Here is a 15,014-nt window from a genome sequence, read left to right as displayed (position 1 = left end):
TTGAGAAATTGCCACTAGTCTATCATAATATACGCATTCCCAATTTTTTTTTTTTTGCTTGATTGACATAGTCAAAAATGGATGTGCAATTTTTTATTTTATTTTTTTTTTGCTATTGAATGGTTTTAGGTTCAATAAATAAGTATAATGGTGATATACAGTTAAAGTAATAATGGAAATTTACCACCAAAATAGTACTGTATTTATATATTATAATTAATAATAGTACACACTAGATATCTGTAAAAACAAAGTATTTTTTTGTTTTTTTCTGACCCAGAATAGGGTAATGCCTCAAAGCTAGTTCTACCACTTAGCAACGTTTTAAAAACCTTTCTCTGTGAAAAAAAAACTGACCTTATTTATTCATCTGTGCATTATCAGAAATAGATAAATAAATCCTAATAAAAACATGCCCTATTTGAGGTTCTATAAACCTCGCTCATAAACATTATGCTATGGGGGGAATTCAATTAGATGAGAGTTTGCAAAAGGCGAAAAACTTGCACACTTTGCCTTCATGTGCGCACCCGAGATACGCATAATTCAATTAGAAATGCAAATTTTGTCCAAAAAGTGAATAGAGAAAATAGCATGAAAAAGTGGGGAGACCATCCTGGATCCCAAAAAAGTGAAAACTTTGTTTGCAGAATCATGTAGAAGACTGCTAGTGGCCATAAGGAAAGTACTGTATGCTTGTAAAAGGTGTCAAAATGGCTGATTTGTTCATTTATTTGTTTTAAAAAGAAAAAGTAAAACAAATGTAAAAAGCTGTAGAATTTTGTTTAATTACAAGGAATTAAACAGAAAATAAAAAAAAATGGAAAAAATATGCTTTTGGGGTAATTTGATGCAACTTTAAAAAAATGTGTAAAAAATTATAGAAAGCAATAATTTTTTTATTGAAATGAATACTTTCTTTAAATTTGGGGTGCAATATTTAGATAAAAACTTATTTTGTAGTAATTTGAGGCCATTGTTTTTCTCCACCCCAAAAATGACATGTAATTATTGGCCCAATTAAGTTAATTGAGAAATTCCAAAAGCAAGTCCCGACATTTTTACCTTTAAAATATGATTTCCCTACCAGGGGCGTACCTACCCCTATGCCAGGATGGCACTTGCCACGGGCGCCGGCCAACGGAGGGTGCCACGGCCGCATTATGGATAAGGCGATCTAGGGGACACTGGAGGTTCCAGCCGAGAGCGGGGGAAGGGGGGGTCCAAGATTGGGGGAATGAAGAGGGCATCCGCAAGTGTGTTCCCCTGAGAGCAGGGGAAGGGGGGCGGCACCCACAAGTGTATTCCGTCCAAGAACATGTGAGGGGGCACCCGCAAGTGGGTTCTGGCCAAGAGCGGGGGACGGGTGAGCACCTGCAAGTGGGTCCGGTCTGACAGCAAGGGAAGGGGGGGCACCCGCAAGTAGGTTCAGGACATGTGTGTAGGAGAGGGAACTGCCGCTTGGATCACTGGTAATCATGGCAACAGCGCAGATCACTGATTACTGAGCTCCTCTGCTGTGCCTGCTCTGTGACCAGCTAATGAGTGGATATGGATTGAAAGATCTACATTAAAAAGGTAGACAATGTCTAGATAGTCACCAGATGTTAGACAGTCAATAGGTCGACGGGGACAAAAGATCGACAGGGACAAACTGTTGACACACTAAAGGTCGATAGGTACAAATGGTCGACACATGTTGTTTTTTCTAGCCCTAATCTTCACCCTAACCCTCCCCTTGGTGCCTAACCCTACCTCCTGGTGCCTAACCCTAACCGTCGGGGTAGGTGCCTGGCCCTAACCGTCCCTTCTAGTGCCTAACCCTAACCATCGGGGTAAGTGCCTAGCCCTAAACCTAACCCTAAAAAAAAAAAAAATATTCATGTGTCGTCAATTTTTTTTTTTTTGTAACGACACTCTCATTTTGACCATTTCGACCATCGGTACCTGTCGGCCTTCTTACATGTGGACATTTAGTGTCGACTTTTTGTCCCTGTCGACCTTCTGTCACTGTCGACCTATTGACTGTCTAACATCTGGTGTCAATCTAGATATTGTCTACCTTTTTACTGTAGATCTTTAGACTGGATCCCCTAATGAATGAGCAATAAGCATGCAGTGGCAGCCCGTGCAGGCTCAGTGTACAAACACTGGGCGCACAAGCTGCAGGTATGAAAGGGGGCAGGACATGTTCTGGTGTTGCAGCATGACTGTGAGATGATGAGGCCTGAGGGATTGTCGCAGAAACATGGAGGCTACACAAAAAAGTAAGTAACCACTAGTAATACATAGTGTAGAATAGGGGTACAGAAGGTGGGTATACATAGTGTAGAATATGAGGGTACCAGATGGGTATATATAGTGTAGAATATGAGGGCACAAAGTGGCTATACATAGTGTAGAATATGGGGGCACAAAGTGGATATACATAGTGTAGAACAGTGTTGGCTAACCTTGACACTCCAGCTGTTGTGGAACTATATATCCCAGCATGCCCTGTCACAGTTTTAGCATGCCCTAATAGCAAAACTGTAGCAGTGCATGCTGGGTTATGTAGTTCCATAACAGCTGGAGTGTCAAGGTTAGCCAACACTGGTGTAGAATATGGGGGCACAAAGTGGATATACATAGTGTAGAATATGGGGGCACAAAGTGGATATACATAGTGTAGAATGTCAGTGGCAGAAGATGGACATACATAGTGTGGAACAGAGGCGCACAAGGTGGGTATACATAGTGTAGAATAAGGGAAGAAGGTGGGTATACACATTGTAAATTATGGGTGGGAGAAGTTGGTAGGTCCACAACTGTCATAAGTGCCCTGTGCCCCCTAAAACCTTAATCCGGCACTGGTAAGGGGTTCAGCCATGAGTAGGGTAGGTGGGGTAAGCCTCAAACACACTGGCTCAGTACGGGAGTCAGAGAAGAATGTGCTGAGCTCTGTTTGGAAGAGCTCAGCACATGCTCCTCTGACACTTTATCAACAATGGGGTTCATGATATGTTAAGTCCAGGCTTTCACATGCCGGCTTGAAGCTTGGCCAGCTAGGGGGCCCCAAACCAATAGCTTGCCTAGGGCCCCATGAAATCTTAATCCGTCTGTTGGGGGCACCACCTGACGGTGCCAGTCAATGAGATGCAAATGTATGTGTGTGTTGTGTCTGTCAAGATTTTACTTTATTTATTTTTTAATTGTGCATTTGTGTCTTCGCAATTTGCATGTATTTGGATTGCTTCAAGTCTGACTTGTAACTCCCTGCGACTAGGGCTCAGACCGGGCCTCAGGGGCACCTGGACAGACACAAGAGGTGACACAGGGGGGGCCTGTAGAGACACGGGGGAGTCTGGAGTGACACGCGGGGGGGTGCAAGTGCCTTACTTTACCAGGGGCACTTGGACCCCTACATACACCCCTGTTCCCTACCTTTTCACCTAAACAGGCAAATTTCCTCCGAATAAGAAATGCAAGTGTGGAATTGAATTGCAAATGTAGGGTGAATTTACAGTGATTTCACCTTGCGGAACCAAACTCGCACCTCACTGAATTCCCCCCTCTGTATCTGACCAATAGGGTGCATATGTTATTCCTCGTGCAGTAAATGTACATTAGCTAAAGGGGAACTATTAATTTTACAGTGAATTTGCTAGCTAAATCCCCTTCCAATTTTGTAACTGACCCGTAGGGGGCGTACACTATTCCCAATGCAGTAAATCAATGTACCAGGTACTTTAGCTGAAGGGGATCTATTTAATTTACAATGAATGGGCTAAATCCCCTTCCAGATCACTAACCAGCACGGGGCAAACGGGTACATTAATAGATGGGGAACTAGCTGCATTATATACCAATATGCTATTTCCAATGCTGTAAATGAGCCAGGTACATTAGCCGAAGGGAATAGATAGTTTATGTATTTACTGTGTGGGAAATCGCATTTTGGTGGTATTATGTGAGCCAGCTAGCCTAGTTCCCATTATAAACCCTGCGATAGAGGAAAAACAAAGAGGCTTCAGAAATGCATTGTTGTAGTTGTAGTTCAACTGTCTGTAAAATGTTTGATTATCTGTTCTGAACTACACTTCCCATAATCCAGTTCACTGATGTCACTTTCATAGCACCGGACTAGGCAAGGCAAGCCAACCAGCAGTAAGCACGGCTTAGGGGATATGGATGGTGCTACACCGACTGGACCTTCAACAATAGAATCATGTAAGCGCTTTTTAGTTTATTGTTAATATTAATTTGGGTGTATTTTAAGTTGTTTCAAATAATTTGGTGCCCTTAATGTTTGTTTCTGGTACTTATTAACTTGGTATTTTGTATATTTATTTTCACTGTAATGTAAACCAAACTAGGATACTATAATCAATATTTCACTTTATCTTGAAATAATTATACTTGCAAAGAGAGCCCATCCCTTGTCTCTGCATCAGCACAGGTGGTAATATAAGTAATTGGTGCTGAGCACATTTCAGCTGAGAAGTGTAAAAACTGGCAACAGGGCCCTGTGTCTTGGATAAATAGGAGCATGGTTACTGATTTGTATTGTTTTGAAGTGATTTCATTTGGGAGTGATATATTCTAAATTGGCATGATTTTGCAGTAGTTTTGGATAATTAATATTAGTCTATTACACTCATGGTAATACTACATAGATCTGATCTTAATGTTCTGTAGCAATGCAACCTGTATATTTAATTTCATACATGTTTTAGGGGTCTATTCAGCAAAAGTGACGATGTTGCCCAGAATATTATCGGGCAACATCGTCACGATATTTTATGAACTATTAAAACTTAAGGAAGCTATTCAGCATTATTTTCTGCAGGGACAGTGGTTGCGGTAACACGCTGTCCCTGCGATGTTACAGAAGGTATTGTTATCGGTTTCCGAAAACAATACCCTCTGTTTCTGCTACTGCACATGCTCAGTCATGCACTTCCGAACAGTCTCCGTCCCGGCTTTCAGGTGACTGCGTAGGGGTAAGTTCAATTACAGTCTTTCCAAAGTGATTGGCATGTGTATACAGGCTTTATATTAGCCTGAATACATGTATATTTATATGCTTATATATTTAAAATGTATATGTACATTTTAAATACAATAGCACATAAATATACATGTATACAGGCTAGTATAAAGCCTGTATACACATGCCAATCACTTTCGTCAGGTTTAACATGCTCTAATGGAACTTACCTGTCCGCGGTCACCGCAAACCAGGGACGGAGACTGGGCGGAGTTACAGGATGCTGCAGGGACTTATGGGAAATGTCCCTCTGTCCCTGCAGTTTTTGGGCAATTTAAGGCATTTTCTTCATATAACGCCATTCTGAGATGGCGTTATATAAAGTAAGGATTTTTCGAGCAATTTAACACTTTTTGCTTTGCTGAATAGCAAAATGAGTTAAAACACTGTATAGATCAATGGCTGATCCCTACAGTGCGAGATGGGAATTAATGAAGAAGATAATTACATTATCTTTTACCTTATTCCATTGCTGAATAGGGGATTTACATTAAAAAATGCGGAAATTATGATTTCCGCTTTGTTTATGTAAGAAAATCATTGCTGAATAGACGCCTTAAAGCCTAATCTGGCTAAGCCTGACCTGAATTTTGCAGGTAAAAATGCTGTGGTTAAGAGATAATGGTGCTTATTTAGTGTGTTAAAAAATGTCTCCTGCCCAGTAGTTACACAATATTCTGACCCCATTTCCTTGTTGTTGCCTCCTATTGTGCCATGCCTAAAGCTATGATCATTATGGAGCCTGTGTACTAATAATCGTGGAACTGCCGCGATTATTAAGGTTTTGTTCGCGGCAGATATTTTCATTATTAATGTACTATTGGAAACGTGCAGGGACAGCGGTTGTGGTAACCGCTGTCTCTGCGAGTTCTATCCCCGACATTATGTACAAGTCTTTCATGTTTGTGAAAGACTTCTCCAGAGGAAGCTGATACTGCACATGTGTCAGTGTACACTAACAGGGCCAAACTCTGAAAACTCTTCGCTTTTTGGAGTTTGTTACATAGGACTGAGATCATAGGGCTTGATAATAATGGGGACTGCGATCTGTAGCGCTAACTAGCACTCTGCCAAAGATTTCTGTGAAATCTCCTGCATTGTGCTATTAGTATATGGCAACAATACATAAACTGATGCGGAAACTGCAGTCTCTACATCATTTTCTGAAAGAAAAAAAAAAAAGCTTGATAAATTGGCTCCTATATTTTTATTATCTTATGTGTTTTTCAACTTGGGGATCCACTATGCCTGTAATAGCTGCTCTTGTTATTTGTGAGAAGATCTGGAAAACGTTGTTGGAAGAGGCCATGAGCTGAGAAAATAATATATGAAAACCACACACTGTCAGTATAATATGTAACGCTTACTCTCTCAGGGCAAGATGAAATAGTGAATCCCAAGTGTTTATCAGAATTGTCCATCACTGCGGCTGCATGCTGGAGTGTGCTGAGGTCTCGCAGTGTCTCTCACTTTCACAGGGTGCTGGATTTCTTAGACACCATATACAGAGCAACACCAGACTTGTTGCACTTTCGTCACTATGCAAAACTGAGCCTGGGGCTGCGTGCTGAGGTATGTACACATTGGTGGGCAAAAGGAGTGGGTGCAGGGGCAAAGCATGGAGTTGTGGTACCCAGAGCAAGTGCATGCTACAACAGTGCCCTAGAGGAGGGGGCGTGGATGTTTGGGGGCAACTTGAAGTGAGAAAAATGGACAATGGGGCTGGTGTAATGGACACTGTCTCAGTAATATAGAACATTTATTATATAATACAGATTTCTTCATTAGGAAGAGAAATGTATCCAGGCCTCACATACAGGACTGTAAGTACTACAAGCTGCCATCTCATATTACTCCCACAATAATACCCAGCATGGGGAGTGTCCTTTATCTAGAAATAATCAGTACTGACAAGCAGCCTATACACTCCCTATGAGGAGGAGCCATTATGTCCCCATTCAGGGAGAGAAGCCTACAGCTGAGTGTAGGGGCCAACACATTGTAGCCATTTTTTGTGTTCTGACCCCTCAGGCACAGAGACATTAATTTTCTGGTCCTAGTCATACAGGTGAACCCCCGGGCATTTACACCAGGCCTATGGTGCATCTATTGCCCAGAACACATGTTCCATTTGCTCTGCCCACACTACACCACTGGGTGGGTGATTACAGCATGTGTGCAATAATAAAAGGGATTTTAGTTTGTAGAAATATTTAGAGTAATGTACATGTTTATCTCATGTAGCATTGTGGTTCTAGATGCTTATTTTCTGCATGTATGTATTGTGCTGATGAGACTCTTCTTATTACAGATTATACTAGACCTAATTGATAGAGATGGCACAACAGCAGAAACATGGGAGGAATTCCAACAACTTTTTCCAGATAATCCATTAGATGTCGCACCATATGCGGTAAGGACACGGAATATGGGGTAAAATGACATGTGCTTTAGGATTGGTTTAAAGGTTCATTATTAGGAGAAAATATATTATGTACAGGGTCATTGTATCCTTCTTGTTAATATGTGAAAGCTCATTTTGGTTTTACTGATTTTTAAATCTGTTATATAATATGTTAAGCTGATATTGTAAACATTTGTTTGTCTATAACAAATCTCTGTCCCTTTTTAAAGTGCCAATTTCATTTTATATAATAGGAAGTTGAAACTCAGAAATGTATGCAATTGCTGACCTGACGTTACATTTCTTTTCCTATATAAATGATTACATATTCTCTGGGGTATGTAGTAAAGAAGCCGGTGGTCTAAATGCCAACCACCGGCTTCCCGACTGTGAAATCCCGGCATGGGAGTGATGATAGGCGTCGAAATCCCGACACCTATCATTATCCACCCGCCGAAATCCCGACACCTATCATTTTCCACCTGCCGAAATCACGACACCCGGCATACCGAACGAAGATAAGCCGGGCGCAGCGAGCGCACAGCCGTTAGGGGCTCCCGGGGAGGGTTAGGCTGGGGGAAGGGGGGGTTTAGGGTGCGGGGAGGGGGGGGGGGTTAGGTTTAGGCACCCCTAAGGGGGAGGGTTAGAGGGGTAGGGATAGCGTACTTACCTGCCCTGTCGGGATCTGCGCTGTTCGGGCTTTCAACCGCCAGGATCATGTCCAGCGGTCATTCATACCGATCCCTTCTCTGGATAGCTTAAATTAGTACACCTAACTTATATTGTCTTTTACATTAACTTGAAATTTGTTCTTTTTAGACAGTCAGAGATTTGGAGAAGGTTCTGGCAGCCAATTCAAACTTTCAATATCTTGTGAACAACATATTTAAGGATGAACAATTTCGGACGTGTTACATGAAGGTGACGTGCAGTTTCATTGTAGCACGTAAAGAGTGACACACTTTAATACCGTAGCTCCGTGTTCTGCTATGCCTGAGGTGTGAAGTGTCAGTATGTTTTGTTTTTTTTTGTGCAGGAACAGGTTAATTTAGACTTTGGAGAGCCATTTGTTGCTGTCCTGGAGAAACTGTTCAGAGAACTGTTGGTCAGACTTGGCACAGCACTGCCAGAAAACAACAGACAGGAGGTACACAAGTGTATTGATCTCTTCATGCGCATGCATTAAGTTCCCAACTCTTCTCTTGTTCTTAGCATTTCCTGTGTTTTCCTCTACAGCTCACGTGTACTCTAGAGAGATATTCTGTCGGAATTCAATCTCGTTATAGAAATGACTAGTCAATGGGTAAGACCAACCAAAATACATCCACTACATTTTCTCCCCTGTCACTCATTAGTGCAGTATTATGGAGCATACACACGGTCAGATTTGTCAGACTTGTCAGATGAACGATTGAACGATTTTTGACTGCATTAAAATGAATGGAATCGTCCAAGTCTGACTGCAAACACATCAGATGTCAGATATTGTTATCTGACAAATGGGAACGCGCATTGTAAATCGTCCATCGTTCAGGCATGTCAGATATGTCAGATTTTCCTTCAGATATGAACGATTGAATGATTTTTAAATCGTTATCGTTCATATCTGAAGGAAAAATCTGACCGTGTGTATGCACCATTACACACATAATATTATAATCTGAAGCCTCCATAAAACATCACTCATGAAAATGTTTTTTTTTTTTTTTTTTGTGTGTGTTTTTTTAGCTGATTTTATTAAAGGTGCACTCTCTTATCCCAGTTCTTATTTTCTGGAAATATATATAATTTTGTTATTTAAATAATACATATCTATCATAATAAACGTATTTGTTAACAAGAATACCCACATACTTAACGTTTTTTTTTCTTTTTTCTTTCACGGTTACGGCTCCTTATTTAAGCTCTTATAGTTGTTGGCCACAAGCTGGCTTCCATTTTGTCACTTGGGCAAACCAATTATTTTATTTTTTTTGCATACAACCTGTGCATATCACTTCATGTCCACTCAAAATGCCTTTTATGGAACCTTCCTCACAAAACAAGAGATATGGTAAGAACTTACCTTTGTTATCTCTGTTTCTACGAAGTCCATAGGGTCCACAGGGTTGACCTTGGGGTTATAGCTGGAACAGGATCCATGGGCACCACACAGTTAAGCTTTTAGCTCCCAGGATGCACTTGGGTCCTCCTCTATACCCCGCCCCCGAGCCACAGGCACCTCAGTTGGTAAGCAGCCTAGGCCGGAGGAGAATATGGAACAGAGAGAAGGAAGACTGGAACACACAAGAAACCATACTCACAGCAATAGGAGACGGAAAACCGGTGACCAGCCACACAGCCCATTTGAAGCCAGGTGCGTCAGGGCGGGCGCCCTGTGGACCCTATGGACTTCGTAGAAACAGAGATAACAAAGGTAAGTTCTTACCATATCTCTTGTTTTCTACTTCAGGGTCCATAGGGGGTCCACAGGGTTGACCTTGGGGATGTCCCAAAGCAGTACAACTAAGGGCGGGGACGCTCCTGTGCTGAAAGGAGTACCCGGCGCCCAAAGGATGCATCCTGAGAGGCAAAGGTGTCAAACGCATAGAACCTCAAAAACGTTTGAATTGAAGACCAAGTGGCCGCCTTACACAGCTGAACAGCAGAAGCGCCACGACCCACAGAACGAGTGGAATGAGCCTTAACAGAAGCTGGCACAGGTAAACCCTCCTGTGCATAAGCCTCACAAATAACGGAACGAAGCCAACGGGCTAACGTTTGTTTGTTGGCAGGCCAACCCCTCTTGTGAAAACCAAAGAGGATAAACAAGGAATCAGACTTCCTAACCGAAGCCGTCCGGTCTACATAAATTCTAAGCGCCCGGACCACATCTAAGGAAGTCTCACCAGCTGAAAGATCAGGGGACTGAAAAGCTGGCACAACAAGTTCCTGATTAATATGGAACTTCGAGACCACTTTGGGCAAAAACTCAGGACGAGCGCGGAGCACCGCTCTGTCCTGGTGAAAAATCAGGAAAGGAGGGCGACAGGAAAGCGCCCCCAATTCAGACACCCTCCTGGCCGAAGCAATTGCCAGGAGAAAAACCGTCTTAAATGTCAGCCACTTGAGCTCCACCGCCTGAAGAGGCTCAAACGGAGGACCCTGCAGGACCCGTAGCACCACCGCCAAGTCCCAAGGAGCCACAGGAGGCACAAAGGGAGGCTGGATCCTGAGAACACCTTGGAAAAAGGTGTGAACGTCTGGTAGTATTGCAATCCGCCGTTGAAACCACACGGACAAGGCGGACACATGAACCTTCAGAGATGCAAGGCGTAAGCCGAGATCCAATCCTGACTGAAGAAATTCCAAGATCCTAGAAACTCGGAACACCTGAGGATCATAAAGTCTGGACTCACACCACTGAAAGTAAGTGTGCCACACTCTGTGATAAATCCGTGCTGAAGCAGGCTTGCGTGCCCTGAGCATCGTACCAATAACCGAACTGGAGAAGCCCCGAGATCTCAAGACGGCTGTCTCAAGAGCCACGCCGTCAAAGACAGCCGACCCAGATCCGGGTAAAGGCAGGGCCCCTGAGACAACAGGTCCCGACGTTGAGGAAGAAGGTACGGAGCGTCGATGGAGAGGCTCCTCAGATCGGAGTACCAAGGACGTCTGGGCCACGCCGGAGCTACCAGCACGAGCATGCCGCCGTCCTGCTTGAATTTCCGCAGAACCCGAGGAAGCAGGGATATCGGAGGAAACAGATACGCCAGGTGAAACGTCCATGTCACCGACAGCGCGTCCACCAGACTTGCACCTGCGTCTCTTGTCCTTGACCCGTAAACGGGCAACTTGTGATTGTGACGGGAGGCCATCAAGTCCAGCTCCGGCAGTCCCCACCTGTCCACGAGTAGCTGAAACACCTCTGGGTGAAGCGACCATTCCCCGGGATGCACGTCGTGACGGCTGAGGAAGTCCGCCTCCCAATTGAGGACTCCGGGGATGAAGACCGCCGAGATCGCTGGAATGTGACCCTCCGCCCAAGACAGGATACGAGACACCTCCGACATCGCTGCCTGACTGCGAGTTCCGCCTTGGTGATTGATATACGCCACCGTGGTGGCGTTGTCGGACTGCACCTGTACCGCCCTTCCGTGAAGAGCGGGGCCGGACGACTGCAGGGCCTTGTATACTGCCCGCAGTTCCAGGATGTTGATGGGGAGAAGTGCTTCTTCCGCTGACCAACGACCCTGAAGCGACAAAGAGCCGGTCACTGCCCCCCAACCCCGGAGACTGGCATCCGTCGTGAGCAGGACCCAGTCCGGGATCCAAAATGGGCGCCCCTCGACCAGATGAGCTGTCTGAAGCCACCAAGCCAAAGATAGCCGAACGTCCGGAGACAACACCAGCACCTGAGAGCGGATCCGGTGAGGTAACCCGTTCCATTCTGATAGAATCAGCCCTTGCAGGGGCCGGGAATGGAACTGGGCAAATTCCACCATGTCGAATGTCGACACCATGGACCCCAGAACTCTCATAGCCGAATGGACCGACAGGCGGCAACGGCTCAGGCAACTGCGTATCCGCAGCTGTAGTGAGGCGACCTTCTCCGGAGTCAGGAAGATCCTTTGCTGACGCGAATCCAGCAGGGCTCCCAAATGAACCATCCGCTGTGATGGAATCAGAGAGGACTTTTTCCAATTTATCAACCACCCGTGCGCTTGCAGGCAAGCGATCGTCAGGTGGAGATGTTGAAGCAGTACCTCTGGGGAGCTCGCCAGCAACAGGAGGTCGTCCAGGTACGGCAGCAGCCGTACATTCTGGTTCCGAAGATGTGCGGCCATGACCGCCATAATCTTCGTGAACACCCTCGGTGCCGTGGAGAGACCAAAGGGTAGCGCCTGGAACTGATAGTGGTGTTGAAGGATAGCGAACCTCAGATACCGCTGGTGTGAAGATGCTATCGGAACATGGAGGTAGGCGTCCTGGATGTCCAGGGACACCATGTAATCCCCCGGTTCCATCGCCAGAATGATGGAACGTAACGTTTCCATCCTGAACTTGGGAACTCTGAGGAATTTGTTCAGAGACTTCAAGTTGAGGATAGGGCGATGAGAACCATTGGGTTTCTGCACCAGAAACAGAGACGAATAATACCCCGTCCCTCGTTGTGATAGAGGAACGGGAACAATGACCCCTGCTTTCAGCAAGGACTCTATAGCCTCCTGAACCTGTAACGCCTTGGTCTTGTTCTGAGAAGGACTTGTGCAGAAAAACTGGTGGGGTGGTCTGTGCCGAAAAGACAGGGCGTACCCCTGGGAGACCACTTCTCGAACCCAGGCATCCGTGGTGGTATTGTGCCAGCACTGGGCAAATAGAAGAAGTCGGCCTCCCACTCTGAGGTCCCCCAGAGGGAGGCCCGTCCCATCAGGCCGCAGGTTTATCTTCCTGCTTGGAAGAAGGGCGCCGAGCACTCCAGGCTTGCTTCTTGGGTTTGGAGGCCGTCTTACTCGCAGACTGTCTCGGGAAGGACTGACCTTTCGCCTTACCCTGAACCCGAAGGGAACGAAAAGCCGAACTCCGAACCTTAGCAGGCAGTGCCGCCGAAGGGAGGAAGGCCGACTTGGATTTAGCCAGGGTGTCCACTATTTTGTCCAAGTCCGGACCAAATAGTAATTCCCCATTGAAAGGTAAGGCCTCCAGACCTTTCTTTGAATCAGAGTCCGCTCTCCAGGACCGCAACCATAAGGATCGGCGGGCAGACACCGCTGCAGCCGATACCCGCGAGGTCAGCAGACTAGCATCTAAAGAAGCTTCTCCAATGTAAGAAGCGGCGTCCCTCATTTGTCCCAACAACGCCCGCTGGACATCCGGAGCGTCGTCCGGGAAGGTATCTTCCAATGCATTGGCCCACCCCTCAATGGCCTTGGCCACCCAGGAAATGGCCATGGACGGTCGGGCCACCGCCCCGGAGAGGGAGTAAATAGACTTTAAGCAAGTCTCAACTTTCCTGTCCGTGGGATCCTTCAGCGAGGATATCGACGGTAATGGTAAGGTGGCGCCCCGAGTTAAACGGGTGACATGGGAATCCACCGCCGGTGGAGTTTCCCATTTTTTACAATGTGCCTCAGGGAAGGGGTAATTAGAAGCCAACCGCTTCTGAGGAAGGAATCTCTTACTGGGCGCCTGCCAAGCTACCGCCATATGATCCGTCAACTGATCCGACGGGAAACACAGCAGAAGCCACCTTAGTTTTTTTGAAACTAGGAAACTTCGACCTAGGAACCGGTGCCTCATCCTCTATAAGAAGAATAGCTCGCACCGCCCTAACTAGTGCTCGCACATTAATGGACGACTTGGTATCCATTTCCTGGACCGAGGCGTTCGAGTCAGTGTCATCAGGGACCTCCCCATCATCTGAGGAACCCTCTGAGTCCGATACCTGAGCAGCCCGTGTCATGAGTGGGCGTTTAGAAATCCTAGAAGGCATGTCAGTCTGCAACATTGACTGAAAAGCCGAGGAAGCGGCCGCCAAATTTTGCACGGAGTTGGAGAGCACATCCACCCATGGTGGAGGCGTCGCCATAGGGGCCTGAAAAGGTACCACAGGCTGCTGCGGCACAGGGGAAGCCTGTATATACATAGGCAACCCCGCATAGGGACCAACTGATTGAGACCCAGGAGGACTCCGCAATAACTGCGGGACACCCGGAGAATGGGGGATGGTCGGCTGGGGCACCGCCCTAGTAGGGAGAGCAGTCGGGACCGACAGACGGTCCGCAATAGACACCAGCACTTGAGAAAACATCGCCCACGGTGGTTCCTGCACCAGAGAAGGTCTGGATGGGCCAGGAGCCACCTGGCATCGACTACACAGGCCATCCTGTTCTGCAGGAGGCCAACACCGGAGCCACTGAGCGCTCAACCTCCTCGTCTGACATGACAGAATATATTATATATCTGGCACCAGGGTAGAAGTGAAACGCACTCACCGGTGTGCTGAACAACAGCCCACAATATGGCACTGAGTAGCACACTACTGTATGTGACGGACCTCACAAATACTTGATCTATATAAGTGAGGTCAGTAGAAACGCCCCTCCCCCACACACCTGCAGGGCTTGTAGGAGAAGTAAAGGGATAGGTATAAGCTGACAGTAAGCGGAAAATAAGCACAGACAGGCAGCACTAGCAAAAAGTCACATACCATGCAGGAAGATATACTCACTGCACCTTTACACTACAATCAACCTGCCCAGATTCAGTGTCTGGGAGGGCTATAGTGCTGTGTACGCTGTCCTTAATCAGGGGAGAGGTACACAGGGGGACCGGTCCGCGTGCTCCCTGAGATCTGCGCTGCCACTGTGGGAAAATGGCCGCTGGAGACCTCAGAGGAGGAGTGGCCGAGGAATCTGCAGCTCAGCGACGCCAGACTGCGTGCTGAAAGGCGCGCTGAGCTGAGGGGAGGAGCCGCTGACAGGGAAGGCTTCCTCCCCTGGCTGGCCATAACCCCAGGGATGCTGGCTTCCCGCTTGCCGGTTATCCCTGGTGGTCTAGTGGTCCCACGGGTTATGGGGGGGGGCCCGCCGCCACTGCCAG

The 15,014-nt window shown here is 46.4% G+C and overlaps 1 protein-coding gene across 5 annotated transcripts in view; it reads left to right on the top strand.

The window, feature by feature from the left end:
• TINF2 (TERF1 interacting nuclear factor 2) overlaps positions 1–15,014 on the top strand; it is a 38,275-nt gene that overhangs the window by 21,022 nt on the left and 2,239 nt on the right. For 3 of the 5 annotated variants that reach the window (XM_088470034.1, XM_088470033.1, XM_088470031.1), the window contains exons 2-7: positions 4,116–4,209; positions 6,405–6,601; positions 7,341–7,442; positions 8,253–8,354; positions 8,470–8,580; positions 8,670–8,736. In XM_088470034.1, coding sequence (XP_088326160.1) covers positions 4,167–4,209; positions 6,405–6,601; positions 7,341–7,442; positions 8,253–8,354; positions 8,470–8,580; positions 8,670–8,729 — 615 coding nt within the window. In that variant the 5' untranslated portion in view covers positions 4,116–4,166 and the 3' untranslated portion in view covers positions 8,730–8,736. Of the gene's footprint in view, positions 1–4,093; positions 4,210–6,404; positions 6,602–7,340; positions 7,443–8,252; positions 8,355–8,469; positions 8,581–8,669; positions 8,737–15,014 lie in introns of those variants that run through there. The other 2 variants (XM_088470032.1, XM_088470035.1) reach the window with 2 other exon arrangements.

This window comes from Taudactylus pleione, unplaced genomic scaffold, assembly GCF_031769625.1.
Source record: "Taudactylus pleione unplaced genomic scaffold, aTauple2 ptg000095l, whole genome shotgun sequence".
Lineage (NCBI taxonomy): Eukaryota > Metazoa > Chordata > Amphibia > Anura > Myobatrachidae > Taudactylus > Taudactylus pleione.
The sequence above is the reverse complement of the archived record's forward strand: the minus strand, read 5'-3'. Positions and strand labels throughout refer to the sequence as shown.